The 25,788-nt window shown below is 38.5% G+C and overlaps 1 protein-coding gene across 1 annotated transcript; it reads right to left on the reverse strand.

Annotated features, from left to right (window-relative positions):
* Positions 1-7,543: 7,543 nt before the first annotated feature.
* LOC149178927 (uncharacterized) lies at positions 7,544-11,526 on the reverse strand. Its single transcript, XM_089422288.1, has 3 exons — positions 10,132-11,526; positions 7,823-9,468; positions 7,544-7,703 (listed from the first exon to the last, which is right to left on the reverse strand). Exons 1-3 carry the CDS (start codon positions 11,524-11,526, stop codon positions 7,544-7,546), a joined length of 3,201 nt encoding a protein of 1,066 aa, XP_089278414.1.
* Between the last annotated feature and the right edge of the window lie 14,262 nt (positions 11,527-25,788).

Raw genomic sequence — 25,788 nt, forward strand, 5'->3', positions numbered from 1 at the left:
GAATCTGTGTAGGATCTTTTAGATCCTTGATTACAACATCATGAGGTGAAAATTCAACGATTTTACCTTCACCTGAATGAGTTATCTGATAGACAGATAGAAGGTTGCAGGATAAGTTTGGAACACATAATACATCATTGAACTGACCATTGTCTAGATGAACAGTTCCAGTCCCTACAACATTAAGAGATCTATCATCACCAACATATATATTTTTGGTGTTACAATCATTTAAAGAAGAAAACATGGCTTGGTTTTTGGCCATGTGACAAGAGGCTCCAGAATCAATGAGCCACTCATGAGAATGAGAAGAAGAAGAAGATACATTTAATGCATAACTAGACTGAGATGGTTTAGGACCATTCCTTTGAGGATAAGACTTCTTAGGATTCTTTGAATTTGGATACTGCTGGGCGGCTAACGCTTTTGTGGAAGAGTTTCCAAGATTAAGAAGACCAAGGTGTAAGAGTTTTTCTTGTTCTCTTATTAAGGAATCACAAAAGGAGTCAAAGGAAGGGGGCTTGTAGTCTTTGCCTTGACAAATGAAAGCTTCCCTGGTAGAATGGAAAGTGGAAACAAATACAGAGTAGGCTGGCCCTAACTTAGTGAGGATGGAATAAATAAGGTTACCATCATCTTTCTTAACTTTAACACCTTCCAAGAGATATCTAAGGTTCTTGAATTTTGACAAGAAATCTTCAATGCAAGAAAAATTATTAGGATCCAAAGTAAGCAGCTCATTTTCAAGTTGATGGGATCTAATTTCATTTTTAATCCCAAAAACTTTAGCAAGTTTTTCTAATGCTTCATGAGGAGTTTCAATTTCTGCAATGTGGAATCTAAGATCAGGAGAAACAGACATTCCTATCAAGCCACGTGCTTGATCTTGTCGATTTTCCCATTTTTCGGCCTTGTCTTCATCTTTGGGTTTCTTCTCTTGGTCTGTGGCTATTCTGAAGAGACCTTTACTTCTAAGTAAATCTCCCATGTAGGCGACCCATTGGAAGTAGTTAGTGCTGTCAAGAATGACTTGGCATGGACTTTCCATTTTTGAAAAACAACTGAAGCTGAAGATGCTGAAAGTGAGTGGTCCAATGGATAGATCTCGAAAAAATAGGCGGTTTTAAAAAAAACGGCTCTGAAAAAGGCTTCCGGATGAAGAAGTTATGGCTTTTTGAAAAAAAATTGTTGACGTTGCCGGCAAAGTGCGCGAATGTGCGGGAATGAAAAAATCCGCCCCCACAAAATGGAGACTTGAACCCAAGACCTCTACTCTCTTAAAAGGTCTTTGAACCAATTGATCTATACAAAAGATTTGAGAGAGAGAGAGAGAGAGAGAGAGAGAGAGAGAGAGGGGGGGGGGGGGGGGGGGGGGGGGGGGGGGGGGGGGGGGGGGGGCCTCGATTTGCGTGCTTGCCTTGGGAAGACTCTTTTCCCCTACAAAACACAAAACACAAAACCCAACACGAATATCCAAAGAAAAACGAACCTTACGGCTCGAAGTTAGCTTTAGCCAAAAAACTAGAAATTTAAAAAAAATCTCAAAGTTAGCTTTTAGCCGAAAAACTAAATATTTTCCTCAATGTTTCTGATTTTCCGAGATCACACTAAGGTGCAGGGAAAAGAGCATACGCATGAGAAAAATCCTTTCTTTCTGTTTCTGATTTGCCCAGATCGCACAGAGTCGCAGGGCAAAGAGCATACGCAGAAATGAAAGGTATAGATCCGGGAAAAAAAAAAAGGCTAAATAAACCGAAACCGAAATAAGCAGAGAGAAAATGACAGTAAACTGCAAAAAAAAACACTGTATACCTCCCGATCTGAAAAATGACGCAGCTAGGGCTACCGGAAACCTTTTCGCGTGAAACGAAAGGGGTTCCTCACTGAAACAGATGCTCCGAATGCAACAGAGCAGTCCTCTCGGCCCGAAAGCAGTCAGAAACAGCAGATCTAGGAAACGACAGCCGCATGCAGTTCTACCGGCTTCAGATTTGGATCACCAACGGACGCGGCCCTCAAATAGCTCTGATACCATGTAGGAATTTACAGGGTAAGTTCCACAGAAGAATACCAAAAGGGCACCGCTCACAACCAGATCTCAAATCAATACACCAGTATTTTTGACGTGGTTAAAACCCTCAGAGTGCAAGGAGGGAAACAGTCCACGGCCTGTCCCAACGTGGGTACAGACAATTTATTAATCAAAGAATGAAAATTTACATAAGCTTCTCTCATGCACGGATTACCCGAACAATGACCCTCCATGCGCTTTAAATAGAACTCATGGACCAATCGGGTGTCAAGCCACGGATCAAGTGTCGGTAATACCGAGGTGAGAGTGAACCGTCGGATCACTACATATCGTGACCGTCGGATTGTAAGTTACAAAATGTACAACGGTAAAGAAACACACTTTACCTAACTCTAACCTAACTCTATACTAGACCAAGTTGAACTTAACTATATCCTATGTGTCGGAATATCCTAACATCAAGCTCTATAAGGGAGTCCTAATTTCAGCAGCATCTACCCTTAGGAATGTTCAGCTTTCAACCTCCCTTGCCTCTGGCCCAATGCCTATATTTATAATGCTTTGGAGGAAGTTAAACAGGTCCACCATCAATGGGATAAGCCCCTCTTTCAAACGGATAGCTCCCCTCTTCATGGGATAAGTTCCTCTTTCATTGGGATGCATGAACCATCTAGAGGCGCTCAATCCACGTCAAACCATCTTCTAGAATGCTCTAGAATCGACCACAAGTAAGTTTTTTGAAGTAAAACTTGCACCTTTTGACTTTTACAGGGGTACGCACCCACCCCTTTACAGATAGAGCATACAAGTACGCAGGTATTATGTACTTGAGGTGCGGGCCCGCAGGTAAGAGTAAGAGAAAGTGCGGAACCAGAGTTATATTGATTTTTTAAAGGCTTTCTCTCTTTTTTGGAGTTTGACATGAGGAGCAGAGGTATAAGACTTGCCAAGGAGGACAGTATGGTTATTGATGGAGCCATACTGACTGCAAATAGTCATGGTGACAAATTTTAGTGTAACAACATGCATGCCTTTAGGGTCAAATAGAATTGATTTTTATTTCATATGATACTTCTATCCATTTGAATGATTTTTTTTTTCCAATATTGATAAAAAACCATCTTCTCATAAGGGAGTCAATTTTGAACTGGATCCCATGAAATATCCTTGCTTGATGCAAGCAGTGCACTTTTTTGTGTGGTATTCATCTGACCCACTCATAGATAATTATGATTTTATTTCAGATAATGAAGGATGGTGTAACATAAGTTTATCACTTTCATAAGCATACACCATTTGAATATTCATAACATCATCCGTACTACATGTCCATGTGCCACTCGTACTAATAGTGTAAAGAATTGGATCATTAGTGTAAGGATCCAAACATATCAAATCTACATATCTTGTATAGGACTCATTAATAACTTTGTAGATATTTATCTCTTCTAAATACTTTTCTCCTTTAAGTAGAACAACTATATGAAATATTGAAGCCTTTCCCCCAACAAAATGTATAAATGAGTGGCATTGAACTGGATAAGGTTTTCATGTATTGTTAAGTTAGACCTGGGCATCACTACTGCTGGACTCTAATTCATCATCACTCCAAGAATCATTTTTCAACAATTTTAGATAATCTCATTGACTTTTGTCCTTGTATGGCTAATTTCTGCTTCATCTGTCATTGTTTTTCTCATCTACATCTTCTTTAGCAAGTATTCAAAATGCTTCTTCCACAACGTTTGGAGGAAATGACTTTCATTCTTTATGTAGCAATGGATTAGAGTTTGTAATAAACATGATTGATTCTACAAAATGATGTAATATGCAGTAATGACAATATGCCCAAATGGGCTACACATGTTACACATGAGATCTCTGAATTGGAAACCAACGGTCGGGAAAGAAATACATTTCTTTACGTGTGATATAAATGATACGCTAACCCTTAATATAATTTTCGATTTCATTTCTCCTTGCATCAGATACAATTTCTACATAAAATAGTTTGAAACTTGAAAGTTCTTTGCAACAAAATATAGCCAACATGGTTAGGAAAAACATGCATAATGGAAATTTAAAAAGAAATGTAACATAGATTTTTCAGTGGTTTTATTCAACAAAGATGGATTAAGGTCACAATAATCTTGAATACAAGCATATATAGAACAAAAATCATGATTTTGAAAATAAATTTAAATGTATCTTACGAATAATTTCCATCATCTTGCAACCCCTTTTGGTTTGATCTAGAATCACATCCAATATTAAATCAATTTATGGCCAGGTATGTTCATAGGAGGTAAAACAAGGCAGATGACCTAGAGAATCTAATATGGTTTGATAAATTGTTTTGAGTCCTAAAATATTTTTTCATAAAATATAGCCATCCCGGTTAGGAAAAAAAATGAAGAATGGAAATAAGAAAAGAAATGTAAGAAAGATTTTCTAGAAGTTTTGTTCAACAAACTTGGATAAAGGTCACAAGAATATGAAATAAAATTATATATAAAACAAATAAATATTAGCCTACAAATAAATTTAAATGTCTCTTACCAACAACTACCATCAACTTGCAATCCCTTCGGTTTAGATCTAGATTCATATCTGATATGGTTTGATTTGTAATGTTGTCCTAAATTCAACTAAGGAGATCGTGAGTGTGGTCATGAAGGCAAGACAAGAGAAGAGAAGACTAATGACCGAAGTTCACTTGGGTAAGTCGAAGTCGGTGGAAAAGTAACCCACTAAATGAAAATGAAAATTTGTTAGCTAACCTCATGTCATTATGCGTGAAAACCACACCAATTAACCCAACGTTGTAAATCGTGTAGCTGGGAAATATATCTGGTGGGATGATGAGTTTGACTAATTTGGAGATTAACACCCATAATTACAAATATTTTTCTTATTTAGGATACATTTAAGGTTGGTTAGATTCTTATGAAATCCATCCTCACTTTCTGTACCTATCAAAAAATAGTGCCTGGGAAAACAAGAACTATGGTCATCATATCCTTCCTCATCTAATTTTCTCTTTGATCATCATTTGTTACCAATCAATGGCATAAAATTCTCTAAAATACAAGAAAGAGAAAATGCATATTATCTACAACCTAATCCATCCACAAGATGTCCAAAATGTTTAGGGATCTAAATAAAACCTAATAACAAGTTAACAACATTTGTTAGATCCTAAATAGTACTTGTAATCTCCATCCAATTTTGTAGATCCAAATTTGTCATTTCCAAGAAGATAAATTCCTTTGAAATCTACGAGTATCACCATTATTCTAAGAAATGGAGAGAACGTCAATGAATGTTCAAAAGAACATAATAACACAACATGAAGCCTTTGTGTGAGATAAGGAATTGTAAGTATATTTAAACAAAATTACTTTGCTACACTTTAACTCCAAAATCATAACCTTTGAGATAATTTGTTTGATTTGATATAGACAAGACACTTTCACATAAATGCAATAGCATAGAATGGAAAGGATGAAGGACCATGGTTATAGCACTTGCAGTAAAGATGAAATCTCATCTATCTATACAAATTACTTGTTTTCCTATTCATTGCAATATTGCATGTCATAATGTATTTACAAACTAAATAATAAAGGCCATTATTTGTATTTTCCATCTAGTTCATTAGATTCCATACAACAAGACTTCCATCACCCATGAAATCTTTAAAAAAGTTATTTGAACTGTTTATGTTAGTTAGGGAAAGCATTAAACACAATGCTAGTGCAATAGCCAAAGTTGTTGCACCTTTCACATTGGAAGATACAAATATATATTTGGCTAGAGTAAAGGAGGAAATTGAAAACAATTTATGAGCTTGCTAAACCCATCTGATATGCACAGAAGCAAATCCAACTAACAGTTAGAATTTTTTTCCTTTGGATTTTGTACATCCGAAAAATTAGTAGCTCCAATAGTCATTGATCTTGTCAAGATTTTGATTTCCTTGAAGGAAAATATACTAAGATAAATGATGAACTTCTCTGTGTTTCCTCCCATATGTGAAAATAAGTAGTGAGTTCAATCCTTTCTTTGATTGCTTCATGAAGGAATTTTTTTTGTCCCTAGTTTCTTTGTTGAATACAATATGATCCACGTGCCATCTATATGAACACTTGTTGTAGAGTCACTACTTCAAATCAATTCCATCATATATGTTCAATGCACTGGTGAATCAAGACAGAAATTCACTGGATTTGAGAAATCTGCACACCAAGTAACCAAAATCCTCAAAATTACAAGTTGCAACAGAAGAAAATAGAGCATCGTTATTTGAAACAAGAGCTTGAACAAGCATACTTTTGAAGGATACATTATTTCCATAATTAGAAGATTTTATATCATGCAGATTTGGTTATGGTGAAGGAGTGCTTGTGAAAGTGAGTCGTGACAATGATTCATTCCTATGTTGTATTCGACAATGATTAGAAAATTTATGAGGTTTTGGCTAAATAATGCAATAGGTATAACTGGATTTGAAAATTATGGAGGACCCAAAATTTTAAGTATACAAGGAGAAATTTTTGGGGTTTGTTGTAGCCACTTCAACAATTATTAAACCATTGGTAGAGTCCAAAATCTCTCACTTCTTCCTTGCAAAATATGGAGTCTTAATGGGGATGTGAGGAACTAATGAATGGACACTATGGGTATTGATTTGAGATACTTTACCATTTATAGATGTGCCATCACTCTATCTCATAATTAAGTCTTGTTAATATTTACACACCAAACCAAGAGTTAACATGCATTACTATTTAACAATGACATAGATAACATGATAGAGGGTTTATAATATTTAGAACTTAAAATGAGTTTCTCGTGTTGCTCCATTTCCATTAGGTGTCCACAACCACGATTAAGTAAATAAATAATTGTAAGAGTTTCTTCACTACCAAAGAGCATTGACTGCCTCGATGAAGTTTCTTGTGTCACCTCTCTGTGTAGGGACCCTTTCTCATGCCTTTACCGCTTTTTTTTTCATTACATGCAATTTTGCATTATTTATTAGCTATTTTGTTCTAGGGTGGATGAGGGATCCTAACTTATTTTACGAGTAGATAATTTGTTCCTTGTTCTGTAAAAATGGAATATTTTCTAACTTAGGTTTTCCCTCTTTCCATTTCTCCATATCACATCTCCAACTCATTGGTGGACACTAAAATGCACAAAATCAAACATTCAAAACCAAAATTCAAATATATTTTAGGTTGTATATATATATCTATATATATTTTTTTTTTTTCCACTGGAAAAATCCGTAATATTTCATTATAAATATGAAAGATTACATATGTAGATGCTTTGAAGCATATGCCAACTGTTCTGTACATTTTCACAAAAAATTTGCATGTCTGTGTTGTATATCTGTCTGTTACATTTTCAAAAATTGTGCAAAATTGGTGCCATTTTTGGCAATCCTCAGTCTATTTCAAATTATATCATGTTGTGCAGTCAAATCCTCATAAAACTGTTTTGTTATGTCGCCTGTTGACCCGCAGTAGGATATGTCGGGTCTATATATGGCCGATGGTAGTATTTCTGCTCCTGCTGATCCAAAAATTCAGTGATTTCCCATAACCCATTCTCCATCACCGCGGCCTCCTTGGAAAGCTTGTCAGCAGTCTGGTTATGTTCTCTGTATATATGAGAGATGTGAAAAAAGTTAAAAGCATCCTTTAGTATAAATACTTCATCAAGCAATACATTTAGAGTGTGTGAGTGACATGTGGTATCTCTATTGACCCAGTTAATAACAATCTGAGAATCGCCAAATATGTTGATGCTGGTGCATTGGTGACTGAGTGCAAAATGTAACAGATGTCGGAGAGAAATGAGCTCAGAATAATTGTTTGTGCCAGCCCTAATCCTACTTTGATATGAAAGAAGTGCCTCAAGGATATGTGTAAAATGATACCCCCTCCGCAGCCATTTTCGTTTGCAGCCCCGTCGAAATAAGCCCATGGCGAGCCCATGTCGATATTGGGAGGAGGGGTCGGCCGTCGCTGTTTTGTGGGAGGAGGATTTGGTAATTCGTTGTATGCTGAGATGATGCCATCTTCAACGAGAGGCCACCTAGCCTCCCATCCATCAAATATCATTCTATTTCTGGACTTCCAAATAGACCAGTTAACAATGATAGGGAGGTTTACAATTTTCGAGCCACTGTGTTTGTTCCCCCAATCTATCCAAGCGCTGATAAGGTCTATACCAGACCAGTCTCCCGAGTACTGTATGTGAAATTTGATATTATGCCATATTTGTATAACAATGGGGCATCTTAAGAATAAGTGTTCAGTGGTCTCTGTGTCTGCTTTGCACAGCACACAACGCGAGGGTCCCGATACTGCCCTACACTTGAGGTATTCATCAGTGGGAATGCGATTGCGGAGGACACACCAAGAAAATAATTTGGATCTGGGCGATGCAGTTAACTTCCATATCTGGTGCCACCATCTGTCTAGCACTTCCGGCTTTCTGTGGTTAATGATGAGTTTATATCCTTCACGAGGAGAGTAAATCCCACTATCAGCAATCTGCCAGATGAGTTCATCCGGCCCTTCCACAATTCTGATATGGGATTCAGAGAGGGCATCGCAATATTCTTTCCAGGGTTCGTGCCATCTGATCGGGATATCTAATTGAGTGCCAGATTTCCAAGCCTTGTGTAGTATGTCAGAGCCCTCAGGATCAGCAATCTGTGCAAGCACCCTGATGCCACGGGAGTTTAGGAGGGCAATCAGATCTGGTGGGAGCCTGTGTCTGCCTCCGCATCCGCTCCATGGGTCCATACCTATGCGAGCTCTGTTTCTACTTCTGATGCGCCACACGATATTGCTTCTGAGAAGGGGGAGGGAGTGTAGGAGGGCTTTCCATATGGAAGAGATGCCTGTTCTGTTCCAGTTTGGAAGTCTAGCCCAATCGATGATGTCGAGAGGCCAGATGTACTTATGGTATGCTATGTCAGTCCATAGACTGTGGGAAGTCAGCAGTGCCCAACCCATCTTTGCAGCAAGAGCTTTTGCAAAGGATGCCAGGTCCTTTAATCCCCATCCCCCCCATTTCTTGGGGAGAGCAATCTTGCTCCAGGAGATCCAAGCAAAGGTTCGCTTCTCTTCCTTTCCAGCCCACAAGTATCTGTTGCATAGTCTCTGAATCTTTGAGAGGATGTTCCGGGGGATCCATGCTAATGCCATCCAAAATACAGGGGTCGCTTCCAGCACTGATTTGATCAGAGTTAACCTTCCCGCTCTGGAGAGGTATCTGAAGTACCAACATGATATTTTCTTTTCAATCTTGGTGACAAGCCACACCCAGTCAGCAATTTTTTGATTTGTAGGCTTTAGCCAATATCCAAGGTATTTAAGACCTCGATCCAGAGGCTGAGTGATAAATGGAAAAGCCTGCATAGCCGAATATGATTCAGCTACAGAAGTACCTACCAAAGTGATGGAGGACTTCTCCTGATTTACCACCATTCCCGTGGCATGAGAAAATAGTTTAAGGATTCTGTTGAAGGATGAGGTGTCCCGGATACTTCCATCAAGGAGAATAAGGACATCGTCCACGAACAGAAGGTGTGTTAGAAAACATGCTTCTGAGATCTTTAAGCCTCGGATAGTTCCCTCCCTTTTTGCAGAAATGATGAGTCGACTGAGCGCTTCTGTTACCAATAGGAATAAGAGGGGGGAAAGGGGGCATCCCTGACAGAGTCCCCTCTCTGAGTGGAAGAAATGGGATGCAGCGCCGTTAATCAGAATACTATAAGTTGGTGAAGTAATGCATACCATAATCCAAGTGATAAGCTGATGCGGGAAGCCCAGATGGATGAGAATCATCTTGATGTAAAGCCAGCTGACTCTATCAAAAGCCTTAGAGAGATCAATTTTGAGAAGAATGCTCTTGAGGTGCTTAGTCCAAATAGAGTGAATGGCTTCCTGTGCAGAGCCAATGGCTTCATGAATCTGCCTGTTTTCCAAGAAAGCGAATTGCTGTGGAGCGATGTGTTTGGATAAAATGGGTCTGATCCTATTTGCAATGATCTTGGATATGATCTTATAGAGAACATTGCATAGCGAAATGGGACGAAAATCAGCGAAGGATGATGGAGAGTCTGATTTAGGTATGAGAGCAATGAAGGTGGTATTAATAGCATGATAGATCTGACCAGAGGTTCTGCTCTCTTCCACCACCTTCAAGATGTCTTCTCCAATGATGTCATAAAAGGCCAGATAGAATTCAATGGTCCATCCATCGGGGCCAGGACTCTTTTCCTTCTGAAACCATTTTATGGTGTTCTCCAATTCGATCATGGTGACCGGTGCATTAAGATCCTCCAAGTCTTCATTGTTAACAAACCTCGGGAAATGGGATGCTACGCGGATGATCTCAGCAAGGTTGGTTCCCTCAGGGCATTTGAAGATACCCTTGAAATAGGAAGTGCCTAGACTGGAGAGCTTGTTGAAGGAGTCTGCCAGACCGCCATCAGGATAGGGTAGGTTCCAAATGGTATTTGCCACTCTCCTCCCATTTGCAAAATTATGAAAAAATCTGGAGTTTTCATCCCCTGCCTTGAGCCAAGTAGCTCTACTTCTCAACCTGATCGATTCCTCTCTGAGCTTGAGTATATTGTGCTTCTGCTTCTCTAGTTCGACCAGCCTGTGTTTGCTTTCCACAGAGATAAAGCCCAGGTTTTGTTCATCCAGCAGAGCGTGAATGTCTGCTTCTATCGAGATGAGCAGTTCATCTTCCTTGGCTTTTTTCATCTTTGCCCATTCAATCACAATATGTTTAAGTTCCGTCAGATTTTTGACAAAACCCCTAGCCAAAGAGGGTTCCCTGCTAATAGGGTGTGCTGCCCAAAAGTCCGTGACCAGTTTAGAGAACCCAGGGTCCTGCAACCATAGATGGTTGAATTTGAAAGGGGCTTTTGGTTTAGGGTGAGGACCCATAATTTCCATCAGGATGGGAGAGTGATCCGAAATTCCCCCAGTACTCACCCACTGCTTATAATGATGGAGATGGCGAAGCAGTGGTCCTTTGATCAAAAAACGATCAAGTCTACGAGCCAAAGCTGCTGGCCCGATCCTTCGATTTCTCCATGTGGGAAGAGGGTGATTCATGGGGATGTCGATGAGATCATGTTGATCGAGCAGGTTCCTCATGAAGTCTGATATGGGGTCTGCTTGTGCTGATGAGCCCCATGATTCACCATATCCCAAGGAGAAATGTAGGTCTCCTCCAATGATCAGGTTTTCCTCTTGCATCAATGATCGATCGAGGAGGGTGCGCCAAAATCCTTCTCTCTGCTGACAGGGTCCATAGATGTTGATGATACGCAGTGACAGCCCAAGGTCTTTGGAAAAAATGTCAGCACCCAAATATCCTGGCCCTCCCCATGAAGAGTCCAGTCTGATGGAGTAAGGATTGAGTCCAATGGCCATTCCACCCGAACAGCCCATAGCATCCAGCCCAATGTACTGCCACTTTGGCGCAATCGATTTTAGGGCAAGAGATATAGATTCTGCAGAACCCAAAGTCTCTTGAAGGAATATGATGTCTGGTAATTCGACCTGAAAAAGTCGTTTTAGGGCTAGTTTTTGGGGGAGCTAGCTAAACCCCTGCAGTTAAAGGATAGGCACTTCATGGGGGACCCCGCTGTAGGGGTTTTGTAGCTCTAAGGGCCCCGACAATGGTGGATTGACGTCCCGAAGCAACTTCAGCCCCAGCACGCCGAATGGCTTTGTTCAAATTTGATTTTCGTCCCCTGGATGAGGTGTGACCAGGATCAGGGGGAATAATGCTCAGCCCCGAGGTACCATCAGAGACAGATTGAGAGGGTCGGGGCCGGAGAGAATAATGGTGTGGCGGATTTGATTCAGGGAGAGGCACTATAGGGCGAGATGGGGATGAGGAATGATCAAGGGTAAGGGAAGGAGGGATTGTAGCAGAAGTAGGAGGGGGCGGCGGGATAGAGCACTGAGCCTTTGATACAGAGATAGAATTAATGCAATCAGATGATAGGGAAAGAGTATGAGATGAAGGAGATAGATCAGTACCCGATTTCTGAATTGCTGCAGCTGCTGCCCTTGTTCTTGTCATGGGAGGAGTGGATGTGCCCTCAGTAGTAGACGGAGGATGATGAAGCGCTCCATGTGGAGTTGATGTAACCATCTGAGGCGGGGAGATCTGAGGCGCAGTTCTTCGAGGAACAATAGGAGTATATTTAGGAGGGCTGTTCTCACGTTTATTGAGAGGGCAATCCTTATAGAGATGCCCTACCTGGTGACACCGGTTGCACCGAAATGGAACACCCTCATAATCCAGTATCTGAATGCACTTGTGCCTTCCCCATTGCAGGGTGATGTCCTCCTCTAATCCTTCCCTGGTGTCAAGATGTACCAGGATGCGCGCCATGGTTCTTCTCCGAGTATCTACATAAGAGCGATCGTGATCCAAGTATGTCCCCAGGGCGTTTCCAATTTTGATGAAGGCCTCCTCATTCCAATATTGCTGGGGGAGTCCAGGTAACCTTACCCACAGAGGTCCAGCAGCGATCTGCTCCCTTTCAGGATCAAATAAAGGGGTCCATCGCTTCATGAGTATGGGAGCTGTCTCAATGTGCCAATAGTTCTCAAGTACAATGTTCATATGATCTTCCTTAGCGAATTGGAGGGTGAACCATCCCCGGGGGAGTACCTCAACCTCAGGGAGTTGAGGGAGAAGGGAGCCCCAGATTTCCTTAACCCATCGAAGCAAGCGGTCCGCCGAGAATGTGCGTCCTCGCACGTGACCCACCAAGACGGTGCAAGCGAGCACCATAGTTTCCTCGAAACTTGTCGAATTCCCGAAAGTGACTGTGGTTTCCTTCCTGATAGCCCTAACACATCTTGCCTTCTGCTTCTTTGTTCTCGGGGCGGATGGATGATCTGAAAGAGGGTTTGAATTGCCCGCCGAGGAAGGCCCTGGAGCACATGAATTTACCACGGGAGTACCGAAACATCCTGAGGGCTTGGACCCTTTTGACGCGGAGGGGGTAGCCGGGTTCAACTGCGGGGGCACATGAACCCTAGGTTCCGAGAGCAAGGAAGGTAAAACAATCGGTGTGGGAGGGATATCTTCGAGAGTCAGAGCCTCGGGGTATGAAGATGCGAGCAAGAAGGCGGTCCCGGGAGATAGCGGCGGAGCCTCGAGATCCCGTTCCGGTGAGGCAATAGACGTCAGGTTAACCCTAGTCAGAAGGTCATTTGTAGGATTAGATGCGAAAACCGAAGATGTGAAAATGGGTTCGGTGACCACTGACTGTCCAGATAGCGGATCCTCGGAATAGTCCATGAGGTCCGTTACCGGAAAGTCCTCCATGCCGTCCGAGTTCATAACTGCTCCCCAACACAATAGATGTTGCCAACAAATAAATCGAATTTGCAATAAACCCTCATATATATATATATATATATATATATATATATATATATATATATATATATATATATATATATATATATATATATATATATATAGATATAGATATAGATATATATATATACACCTTATGAACTTATCAAAGCTCACATGAGTATTGACTTGTATTTCCCTCATTAAAATGTTAGACTCATGAGTAAAAAAAAAAAACCTAGCACACAATTCCATACCAAGCTCTATAGGTTATTTCCTCTTGGAGTGACTATCACCACCACACATAACCACTTATTAGGATTTTAGCATTTAGTTAAGGTTCGTAAGGGAACAATTTTATGGCTTTATTTATGTAATATAGGCTTGAAGAGAATGATTTATGCAAGGAAACAAGGTTAAAAACAATGCATTCGAAGGAGAGAAAAATTGAATGCAATGAAAATAAAACAAAATTCATCAAAACAATGCTAATCAAAATAAATAAAAGAAAAACGCAATGAATCTAACTACAATAAAGGGAAAACTAAAATTGCATGCAAAATAAAACAAAGTGAAATGAATGATACTAGCTATGAAAGCAAATTAGGCATGCAAAACTATTATAGTAAGCAAGAAAACTAAAAATAGTCCTAAAACTAATCTAAATCAAAAGGAGATCAAGATCATGTGAAATTGAACTTCCAGTGGAGCCATTCGAGTTTCTCCTAACCTGTAAAAATAAATATATCATCAATCAATACTAATATAAAGCAATGTGCAAACATATAGATATTTACCTTTGTAACATGGACAAGAGAGAGAAGGTCCTACTTATTTATAGAAGAGTGTGCCATAATGATTCTTCTAACTAAAACAAAATACAAAATGATCAACTTGGAAACCTTGGAAACCCTTCAAAGATGAGAATTCACTCACTAAAATAGTGCTATGAAGAAAATATTGTGGAAATTCTCAACATGACCTAGTTCAGGTGTCTTATCAACATATTGAGGTCTTGACATAAGCATCAACAAGAGGTAAAGTACCACATTCTCTTGACAAGTATTTAAACCTTTAAACGTTTTACAATTGAATTTTGGTGGCTTGGTAAGATCAACGGATGTATGTGGATTGTTGTCATTTGATATATGGGCAAGATCATTATTAACTAGATGAACATTTTTAGACCCATTTGTTAGATTATACTTTTTTATTTTTCTTGGATGATCATTTACAGCACAAGATTCTTCATTGATAATAATTTGAGATGAATCAATAGGAAGGATTTCATGTGCAGGCTAAGCTGTAGAATTTTCTTCTTCCCATGCAGAGGATTATACACCAAAAGAGAGAGGAGTAGTTTCATTATTTTCCTCTTCCATACATAAGATATTACTTGTATCTTGATTAGAATCTAGCCTAGTAGAGTGAGAATCAAGAGGATTTAAATTAATTTTGGTGTAGCCGATTCATTAAACAAGTGTGGATACAAGGAGTAATGAGTTAACGATGAAAGAAGATGGAAATAATCTCTTGAAGAAGCATCAATTCCCATCATGTCTGATTTCAATTCTTGATTTTTCACATTTGTGATTTCTTGAGGGATTTTGCAACATGTATGTTATTCTCTGTGGAACTATTGGAACATTGTATGTTATCAAAGACAATGTCTCGCTTATTGCTGGGAGGTTAAGATAAGAGCATATCATGATAAAATTCATGGATGGTTTCTAACAAAGGATTAATATGCTCATCTTGAATCTCATCAACATGATAATGAAGAGATATTTTACCAATTTCTTTTTCATGTTGTCCCACTTCTGAGGAATTTATCGCAGTGTTTGAAATAAGACAACTTTTCTCTTCTTCATTTAAATTTTTTTCATTAGCTAGTTCATTAATAAATTAGATTTTTCTATTTACACAAGAGATCATTTCATTGTGTTATAAAAATGGAGGAGGGTGATATATATTGGAACTGACAATTTCCCTTTTGAGGCCTCAAATTTCCCTTGGATCACATCTGAAAAAAGAGGCAAAAGTTGGAATGATAAAACTAGGGGTAGTATTTTTCTCATTGGTAAATTGGAAAATGTTAGAATCATCTTGTAAATAATTGTCAATACTTAATTCATATTTATATTGTTCCACAGAAAGGTAAACCAATCATCCAAAATTTTCATGCAAATAATACCAATCCACATCTCTTTCATGAAATATATAACAAAGATTAAGAAATATATTTGCCAAAATTTCCAATGACTCATCCAATTTCATTCTCATATCATTGATCATTTCAAATAATTTCTTAGAACTATACCTTTCAGAAGCATATTGAAACTCATCAACGAATTATTCCAATGAACGGATAGATGTGGGTGGCAATGTTTAACACCATGCTTTGACATGATCTTCAATAGTGAGAGTGGAAATATTGCATATGATATCATCATGACACATTACTAGAAACACAAGCTTCAAGAAAATAAAGGATATGTTTAGACACATAAATCTCACCCTCACAATCAAACTTACCCTTTAAAAAGAGATTAACTATCTTGAAAAGGAATGTGATATATAATCTTCCTAAGAAACAACCCCAAATAGGGATTTGGGAAGGAGCCATTTCAAGATAAAATTTAAGATGTGAGCTCCAAAAGGTTAGCTTCTCATCTAGCCCTCCTAGCACCTAAAATTTTGATGGTGAAATTCACTTCTAATGGCTATAAGGGAATATCCCTGATATAAAATCCTAGTTATACCTAACATAGTTTGGGATAGGAGTCCTATTTGGTATGTGGCCCCAACCACAACCATGTTTGTTAGCTTTTTCTTTGGCTTCGAGTCAAGAGATGTTAATGAGGGAATGTGTGAAATACAGAAGCTATGAGTATGAATCAGCTAATAGATGATAGACATGGAACTAAAAATACGAGAATATAATAACACAAAAATAAGACCAAGTACATATTAAGAGGATTTAGTTAGATAAAACCATCTAAGTTATACAAGAGTAAAAGAGAACTAGAAACTAATTGCAAAGTAGTTCACAACTAATAACTAGTGTAAATAATAGAATAAAATAGAAGAGATCCATTATAAATAATATGAGTCATAAGCTACAAATTAGTTCATCAACATATAATTTATGTGAAAAAAAACATGCACATATAATAGAAGTATTGGATAACCATTACAACCATCATGAAAGTGCAATAGATTTTTTCCAAAGGTTAAGATCTTCTCATTGATAATGTTGAAAAGCGAAGTACATGTATCATATGTCCATCAAAATCCAATAGTGGAAGGCAATTTTCTTATATCATCTCGAAAATAAGTCTTCTAGCCTCACTACAACTTAATCTATAAAACACCAAGAGAAAGAGTGCTCCCAACAATGTTAGTGCCAAATTCTAACTGAATGCTAAAATCCCTTAGTATAGAGACATGCGAATATATTTATACAAATGGATAGGCCAATCTTCACCTTCCCCGTAACTATTCAACTACCTCATGACCTATTGCACTCGTAATGACTTGTACATGAATCCTAGCATTTACCAATTTTCATAATTATTACAATATTTAGAACATGATTAAAGAGAAATCGTGATGTTTCCAAGTGGGCTTAGATTCAAACTTCTATTGTTCTTGGAGAAACAAAGATTGTTGTTGGTAATTTTGAGATGACTATTGTGGTTTTATTGCAAAATCATGGAAACTTGTATGGGCTGCTAAACAAGGATCGTGCCATAAAAGTGTTGTAATCGAAGTCCACTTTCATGCTATTTCACTATTTGTTGAGTATATTGAACTTTGACCAGCACCAAAATTCCACAGCTTAGCTGACACGATGCAATACATAGTATATTTCTATGCACTATGGGCAACCATATGGATTCCATTACATAAATAGGTCGAGACAAGACACAAAAAAGTTGATACCAATGTGTAGTTCAGGTTCTAGGTTTAGTATCCAACCACCATTGTACATCACTTCCATTGAATAAAAAATTAAACCAACATGCTAGGCCATGAACTTGAGATCCCACAAATGTCGTGAATTTCAAGGGAATGTTAATTTCATCGAAATCTTTTCCTTGACCTTAGTAGACTAAATTGTGTGAGAGATATCCACCAAAAAGATTGATTCAAAAATATCTCCAACGGGCTAGAGGAAATAGTATTGGAATGTAGAGCCATGAAATGGTCTAAAATCAACACCACAATAATTTTTTGTTGCGAAACAAAGCCTTGTCTACATTTCTAGCATCCTTCCATTGAGAAATACTATTCCCTCATAGAAATGTTGCTTAAGTAACTACTATTAGAGTTTAAAAGAGCAATAATAACCTTTGTCGACATAAGTCACATTGATTTCTATTTCCATGTGAGGTAATTTTGATGGTTATGGTTAATCATGGAAAAATTGAGAATATATTAGATATTCAAGCTATAGGTATTTTTATGGCTTGAATTTTGTCTAGTTGTTATTTTTTTTTCCATTCCTCGTCCTATATTTTCCCTCTTATAGATGAATTGGGGCTCCTAGGCTATTTTCATATTCAATTTATGGTTATATCCCTACATTTAAGCTCACCCCCTCTTTTGGTCCCTAGGCTCCTTGGCCTCTCCTATGAGTCTAGTCTCTATCTAGGCTATTTCCGCTTGGACTTTTTAACTCCCTTTATGTTTTTCCTTCAACCTTCCCCTCCATGTCTCTTCACCTTGCTTTAGTTTCATCCTCCTTCACCTTGTATTTATATCCCCTATCAATTTTCAACTCTATCCGTCCTCTAGCCTTATTTCTCCCCTCTAGATAACTTTCAAAATTCCATAGTAATCCTAGTGTGAGGTGTGGCACAAATTACTATCGGCTGTTGGGGGGGGATCTTAAGCCTAATAAAGAGAAAAGATATTTACTTCTTATTTTCATGACCGTACTATACCTCAAATCAAGAAAACAATTTCTCTAGTTGAATGAGAAATTACATATGAATGTCAGTGCCTAATAGATTATGAACTATTAGCTAAGGTGGAAGATTGGGTTCTAGACATTGAACACTATCAAATCCACTTCAACTAGTATTTGCACACTATTAACCTTTATTGGAATTTAAAAGTGGTATTGGGAAGGGTATTGATGGATAGGAAGAAATATTGGGAAGAAATCCTCCTTCATTTGGATGAGATTCAAGTCCTCTCATGCTCCATGGATTGTAGATTTAGAAAAATTTAAGCTCACCTTGGTCTATATCATACTCTAAGCTTCTCTTTGGAAGGCACAAAGGACACCATCCTAGTTCAAGAATTTGAATTTGTCAAGTCCTAAATTTTCTCTTGGATAGCTAGTTTTTCATTCCTTAGAATTAATTTTTTATTTTATTTTAGCTATGTATGGCCATGGTGACCCAATTTTTGTTACTATTTTTCTTTTGTTTTGCATCCAAATCATTATATGGTTATCATGGAAACTGCAATTCTATATCTAGTTTTCTTTCCCTAGTAGCAGTCCAACAAATTATCTTATGAAGTTGATATATTGTTTTGTTTACAGGAATGAAAATCTAAAGCCACACACAAAAAAAACAAATTGTTCTATGTTTTTTTGCTTATTGCTATAATTTGTTGACATAATTTTTGGCAAGATTACAATTTTTTACTGTCTAAATTACATTTTTGAATTTATAAATGGATTCAATGCCATTTAAATCCCCTAGGACACTTTATATATATAGACTCTAAAACTTAAAACTTTAATTTTGTGAAATTATTATTATATTTCACCTAAAAATTATTGGAAAATTTACCTAGAAAAAGGTAGAAATAGAGAACATTTAGACTACACTAAATAAAATAAATAAGCAATAAGAAATTAATAAAATATAAACGAATAAAGAACACATTAAAAGAGATAATATGGGGTGAACACAAGGGATTGAAAGAGGCCCACGTGTCTAATCCCTCTACCTACTCATAATAATAAACTAAAATTAAACCAAACCATTGATCAAACCCTCCCCTAATTTGTTTTCTTCCTCATTCTACTCAACCAAACCCTCCCCACATGTAGTTGCTTAGGCATGTCCCATCGGTCTATGGATGGCCTCTATAACAACCCCGAGTTAAAAGTTCATGTAATAAAGGTTAATGAAGGCAAAATAAGACCAAGGTCATGGGCACATATTCCAAATCGAATGTTGGGGAAAGCACTATAGTGGGCATCACGTTTGGTTTATTTATGGTTAAGGAAATTGGCAAAGTCAAAGAGACATTTATTTATGAAAATAATGGAAAATAGGAGAAAATGAAGGCTAGCAAAAAAGGTGGCTCAGATCTCAGGATTGTAGGCACAAAATTGAGGATATAGAGTCATCATTGCATGGAGCAAGGCTTGTGAGTGAGGTTGGAGGCTTACAACTGCATGCAAAGTGTTTCAGGGGTGTGGTTATTCATCTAGCTAAGAGAAAAAGTATTCGAGCTCGGGGATTGGTTAGATGGGGTGGTTTTTCAGTCTTTGAGTGATCTTTAGTCCTTGTAGGATGTTAGTTTGTAGGCTCGACTTCATTAACTTGAACTAGGAGGTTGGGTCATTTCATAGTAGAACTTCACCCCACATTTACTTGGAGGGATTGTAAATGCATGTAAATGTGGGGTGGGCATGTTATAAATTTTTGTCAAAGCTTCTAGGTTCACACACTTGTACTGGATGGGTGGGATGTGATTTTTATTCATGCATGTCAGTCATATGAATGCATTGTAGTGGCTATGGTTGTCATGTATCTCATTGATGTTATAGTGCATGATATCGATACGTTGATATGCTGATGTAATTATATATATACACGTATATCGTGCTAATATGGATTTATTTAAGCAGTCGAGATAACCTTGCTTGAACTTCACTAAGGTATGTTGATTACTTTTATATTTCTTTTATCTTACATGGTATGTTTACAAGAATAAGAGGATTAGATATGACAAGAAAAATGGTGGATTATAGTTCACGTTACTATCCTTATCGATTAGCTGAGCACCATGGGGAAGAGTGTTAGACTAACATTACATATACCTTGAGAAGTATAAAGGAAAAAATCAAAAGTTACAATACAAATAATAACAGGATAGCTCAGTCATAGGAAAGGCTTACGAGGGCTCAGGAAAAGCAAGCTGAGGTTAATGCGATCATCCTTCATAGTTTATTAGATTTGTAGAGACATGGATAAGTAAGGACCAGTTATGGATAGGAGGAAACATAAAATGTGACATATGGTAGCAGGTATCAATCAAGGGAGAGGACGGATAGGGATGACACAGTCAGAGGTGGAAAATGGATTAATACACCTGACAGGAGAGGTAGTGGTTATGGGTTCTATTCTAGTTTTGGTTCAGATAGACATCATGGTCATCATATTATCATCCTTATAGGAGGAGTGAGAGGGGATACTTGCCAAATGAGTTCAGGAAAGCCAAAACTCCCACATTTGATAGAGATTTGAAGAAAATGGAAGATGCAAAAGCATAGTTTCTTGGGATGAAGAAGTTCTTTGAGCTGTAGGATTATACACAGAACATGAAAACCGAGATATCTATTTTCAATCTCAAGGGAAAGGAAAACATTTGGTGGGAAGATGTGAAGCCTGTCAGAGGCATCATGACATAGGAGTTGAGTTGGCATGAGTTCAAAATACTCTTAAGGAAGAAGTACTTATCATAGAGATACTATGATGGCAAGGCTAAGGAGTTCTATGATTTGAGGATGGGGTCTGTGATATATGAAGATTACACAACCAAGTTTTTGGAGTAGTTGAGGTATGTGCCTTATTTTAAGAATGAGAAGATGAAGGTTCAAATATTCATGAGTAGACTTCCATTAGAATTCAAGGATCAGATTGAGTGTGATGAGCCTCGGTCATTTGAGGAAGTTATTGGGAAGTTGAAGCATTGTTATGAGTAGTGGAAGCAAAATACTAAGCATGACTAGAAATTCCATGAAAAGACCAAAGGAAAATGGCCTCTAATGCAGGGAAGACCTCAAGCGGCTAGTGAGAAAGAAAATGTGGCTCCTTATGTGAAGTTTAGTACAATGAAGAAGGGACATGGATCTTAGCCTCGAGAGCAGCAGAATAAAGGTAGTAGCAAGGAACTGTTGTAATGTTGGATTTGTTGAAAATATCATCGCATGAAGGAGTGCTCATTGTATCAGGGTTGTATACCTCAGATCTATAGTGCTCAGGAGCCAAAGATAGTTGGAGATGTTACACTAGTAAAAAATGAGAGATTAGTGACTACGTGACTAAAAACGTTAGTCACCACAATTATTTCAAGTGAATTACTACTAAATGTGAGTAACTTTAAATGACCCAACTAAAAATGACTAACTTAAACAACTAATTTAGTATAGGGATAAAATATACGACTAGATAATAAGTGACCTAACTAAAAGCAACTAACTTAAATGACTAATTTAGTTGAGGACAAAAATATATGACTAGATAATAAGTGACAAAATTATAAATTATTAACATAAATGACTACTATAGTCCAAGAATAAAAATATGACCCACTAACAAACACAAGTGTATGAATTAATCGTTTATGCTAGTCATTTTTAATTACGTCACTTTGAAGTGGAAAATTGCAATTTTGATAAGTGTGTGTTACATTTCACTAAATTTTAACATTGCATTCCTAGCAACCATGTAGAGTATACACAAAATGGGGTTGAGCGATAGCAGGAATTGCCCTCAAACCTCTATGAATCCACTGTAGCCACATGAAGCGGCCCATGTGACAACCATGACGATTGTTAATGTTGGTCATTGCCCCTAGTCTCCCCATATACTTGTTGCAATGATGTTGAATGTCCCACATGGAAATCACAACCACTGTCACTCTATGTAGTCTTTTTGGTGTTGTATTTTTTATTTTTCAATTTCTATTTTCTTCAATAATTTTTTATATATTATGTTTTTTATTTTTTTGGGTTAAATATTTTGTTTTCTAAAAAAATATTATTATTATTTTAAATGTAAATATTAAATATTTATTTCTTTATTAATATTATCATTATCATTATTATTATTATTAGTTTAAATAAATTTTTTTTAATGTTTTTTCTACTAATTTGCATTTTTTTCTGATCGCATTGCATCTAGCATCACGCGAGGAGAGGTACTGAAAGGAAACCAACTCTAGCCCTTTTTATTCTTTCTACAAAATCCCAACACTACCATTTTCGATCCTTCTGTCACGAGTAGCCAGTTGGGAAATGCAATAAATTGCACAGATAAAATAACAAATTTAGACACAGAGCTATTTTAGAGACACTTTTCTTTCTAGGTGAGCCCCGACCTTTAAAGATTCCTATTGGGCAGCGGATCCCCCCATAGCATGCTTTTGGGGCTTAAAGCTCGAGTTTTGGTCAATGTAATGTAAATACCCCGCAAAATGCAAGCGCAGAGCGTGAGAGTCTAGGGTTGTCCGCCCTAAAATAATGTAATTTAATATAGAATTTGTCGGCCTACCCATGGTCCGCGGACCATGGGATTGTATAAATAGAGCGAGGCTCTAAGTGTAAAGGCACTCTTGGTCTTAAGTCATATATTCTTTTGGATGAGGAATTCGCTCTGAGTCTATAAGTCCGAGTCTTGGGTTGTATTAGTAGGTAGACTCTCTGTACCTGTGTGCGCAGAGGCCTGGTAAAGTCCGTAGCTGGGTGCACTGACCCCTCCAGTTGAGTGTGCAGGGTGGAGTTGGGATTGTACTTGGACAGAGAATTAATAAAAGATAAGTTGATTCTGAAATATTGTGTGTTTATGCTCCTTTTATGCTTATGCATCTCTTTACGATTTTATGATTGCGCGCACTTGCAATGAATGTTGAATGATTAATGAGAATATTGGGTATATGCAACTAAGTTAAGATCGATAATAATAACACAGTAAGGATAAAGGATCTAGCAAACACCTCTTTGCGCTCTTTATAGAGTTGCGCACAAGCTGTGAAGGACAGATGGCTACGCGAAGCAGCGCAAGCACGAAGGTTCAGTTCGCGAACTTCCCAGACTTCATCAAGATATCCCTAGGGTGCGGAAACTTTGTTACAACACTCTCCCATACTACCTCGGGTGAGACCTCAGTCCGCACACCACGGACTATTATCTAAAGGTCCAGTAGTTTCAGGATTTGTTTGGCTAAATCACTTCTGAACCTTGCTCAGGCCCCAACAAGGCAACAAATGGTTCTATTGCTGGGATCGGGATCTACGTAAGGGATGTCTGATGTCATGCCATTTGAACCCTACAAAGGAGGAAATTGAAGAGTGGTTGGACAAGAAGCTTCACGAGTTCATGACACAGGAAAATAGAACTTCCCAGATATCTCAGAAGAGGTGGATGGATCACTATGTATATATGGAAATCCACAAGATCTTCTTTGCGTCCTTCCCTTCTGAATTGTATGAGTGGATCCCAAGGTTAGCCGATAGCCAGGGAAGGTATAAGCTCGATCAACCGATAGTGTGGACTCCAGAATTAGTGTGTAGACTAGAGACATTAGAAGATAAGATTGCGCGAGCTGTGGACCATTGGCTCGACCAGATAATAGGGGGATTTATCACTGAGTTTTTGATAAACACGACCGTGAGCTATAGCAAAGCAGAGAGATGTTTTCTTAAGGGACCGCGAGGTAGGTACATTAAATCCTTGAATACCTAGATTAAAATGTTGTTATGTGAAAAATGGATGATGCGAATACATTAATGTTTGGAATGACGTAGAGTGGAAGGATCTACAAGGGTAGCAGGGAATTAAGAAATAGTCCCTTGATTTCACCTTCGTGAGAAACCGAGGAAGAGCTCGCTCGGGTCTCTCCGAGAAGTGTGGTTATTTTGATAAGGCAGCGCATTCTGCAATTACCACCTCCACTTACGCCACCACCCATTTCACCTCCTTCACCTACATCTTCACCCACCCCACCTCCACCAACACCGTAGTTCAACATGGCGAGCGCGATCAAGCTACCCATATTCAGAGGAGTAGGAAATGAGGATCTGGATCAATTTTGGTTCATGGTAAGAGAAGTATGGGAAGCACAAGGGGTCACAGAGAACAAAATTAGGAAGGCTACATTGGTAAGTGAGCTGTAGGATCACGTGTTGACATGGTATATCAAGCATTCCAATGATCACCCAAATCCAAGAATAGCAGAGATCTAGAATGCGTTGAACAGAGAATTTAGTCGACCGAAGTCCAAAACATAGTCAATCATTAGGTTTAAATAGATCGCGATGTTCCTGGGTGAGACCCCTTGGGATCTGGATCAACGATTGAAGAGTACGATACACAATGCTAATATGATGCTCACAGATGTGCAACACCGCGCATGGTTTGTGGCATCCTTGACACCGCACCGAAGGATGGCGCTGTCACAATAGAAGCTTTCAACCCAGGCCAAAGCGTTGTAAATGGCGATGAGGTTGCATGAGACCCCGATATAAGACCTTAGGTTTGGAGTTCAACAAGTCCATGAGCAACTACAAAATCTATGCTTGGAGATGCATAGTTCGAAGCAAAATAGGGCACTGCGGCCAGAGGCATGTGATGAAGTATGGTGTATAAAATGCAAAGGTCAGGGCCACAACAAGGATCACTGTCTAGTATTCGCGAACTACTTGGCATGAGGGTGACCAATGCCGTTGAGACCAAAAGCACAGGCATGGCCGAGTACAACACCCGCGTTATGGTGCACGATCTATTAGATAGGAGGAAAATACACGACAGACAATTGTCATCTGTTGCAGAAGTATACATAGACTTCGTAGTAGCTGTTTTGTAATTTTTGTAGGTCGGTAGGCCAGGATGAGTGCACTTGTCATAGCTACGAGTTATTGCTGGATCAGACCCTGGCCTATCAGATGCAGATAGAAACATGAGCCCTAAACCCAGCTATGGGGATGGTGCGCACTAGATTTCAGCGGCAAGGTCGAGTACAAGGAGGCATGGGACCAGGACACTATGCCCGCGATTCTACTAATCCAACGGGAATGTCTTGTTCATATTGCGAACAGTTTAATCATGAAATGATAGATTGTGCTATGTTGATAACACAAATGTATGAGAAAGGGGTACTCCAGTCCCCTTCGACACAGAATATCCAAATGATGGAATCTGAACCCCGCGACGAAGATCCCAACATGAACATGATGCTCAGAAGTGGTGCGACAACAGGGGAAGATAAGGGGAAGCAGCCTGAAGAAAATACATGGGTTCGCAAGGCTCCTACAAAGGAACCTGAGTTCGACTTAGAATGCGCAAAGGAGACATTTAT

This window comes from Pinus tabuliformis, chromosome 4_1 (genome assembly GCF_031772625.1).
Source record: "Pinus tabuliformis cultivar Carrire ecotype Pingquan chromosome 4_1, CPIR1, whole genome shotgun sequence".
In the NCBI taxonomy this organism is placed as follows: Eukaryota; Viridiplantae; Streptophyta; class Pinopsida; order Pinales; family Pinaceae; genus Pinus; species Pinus tabuliformis.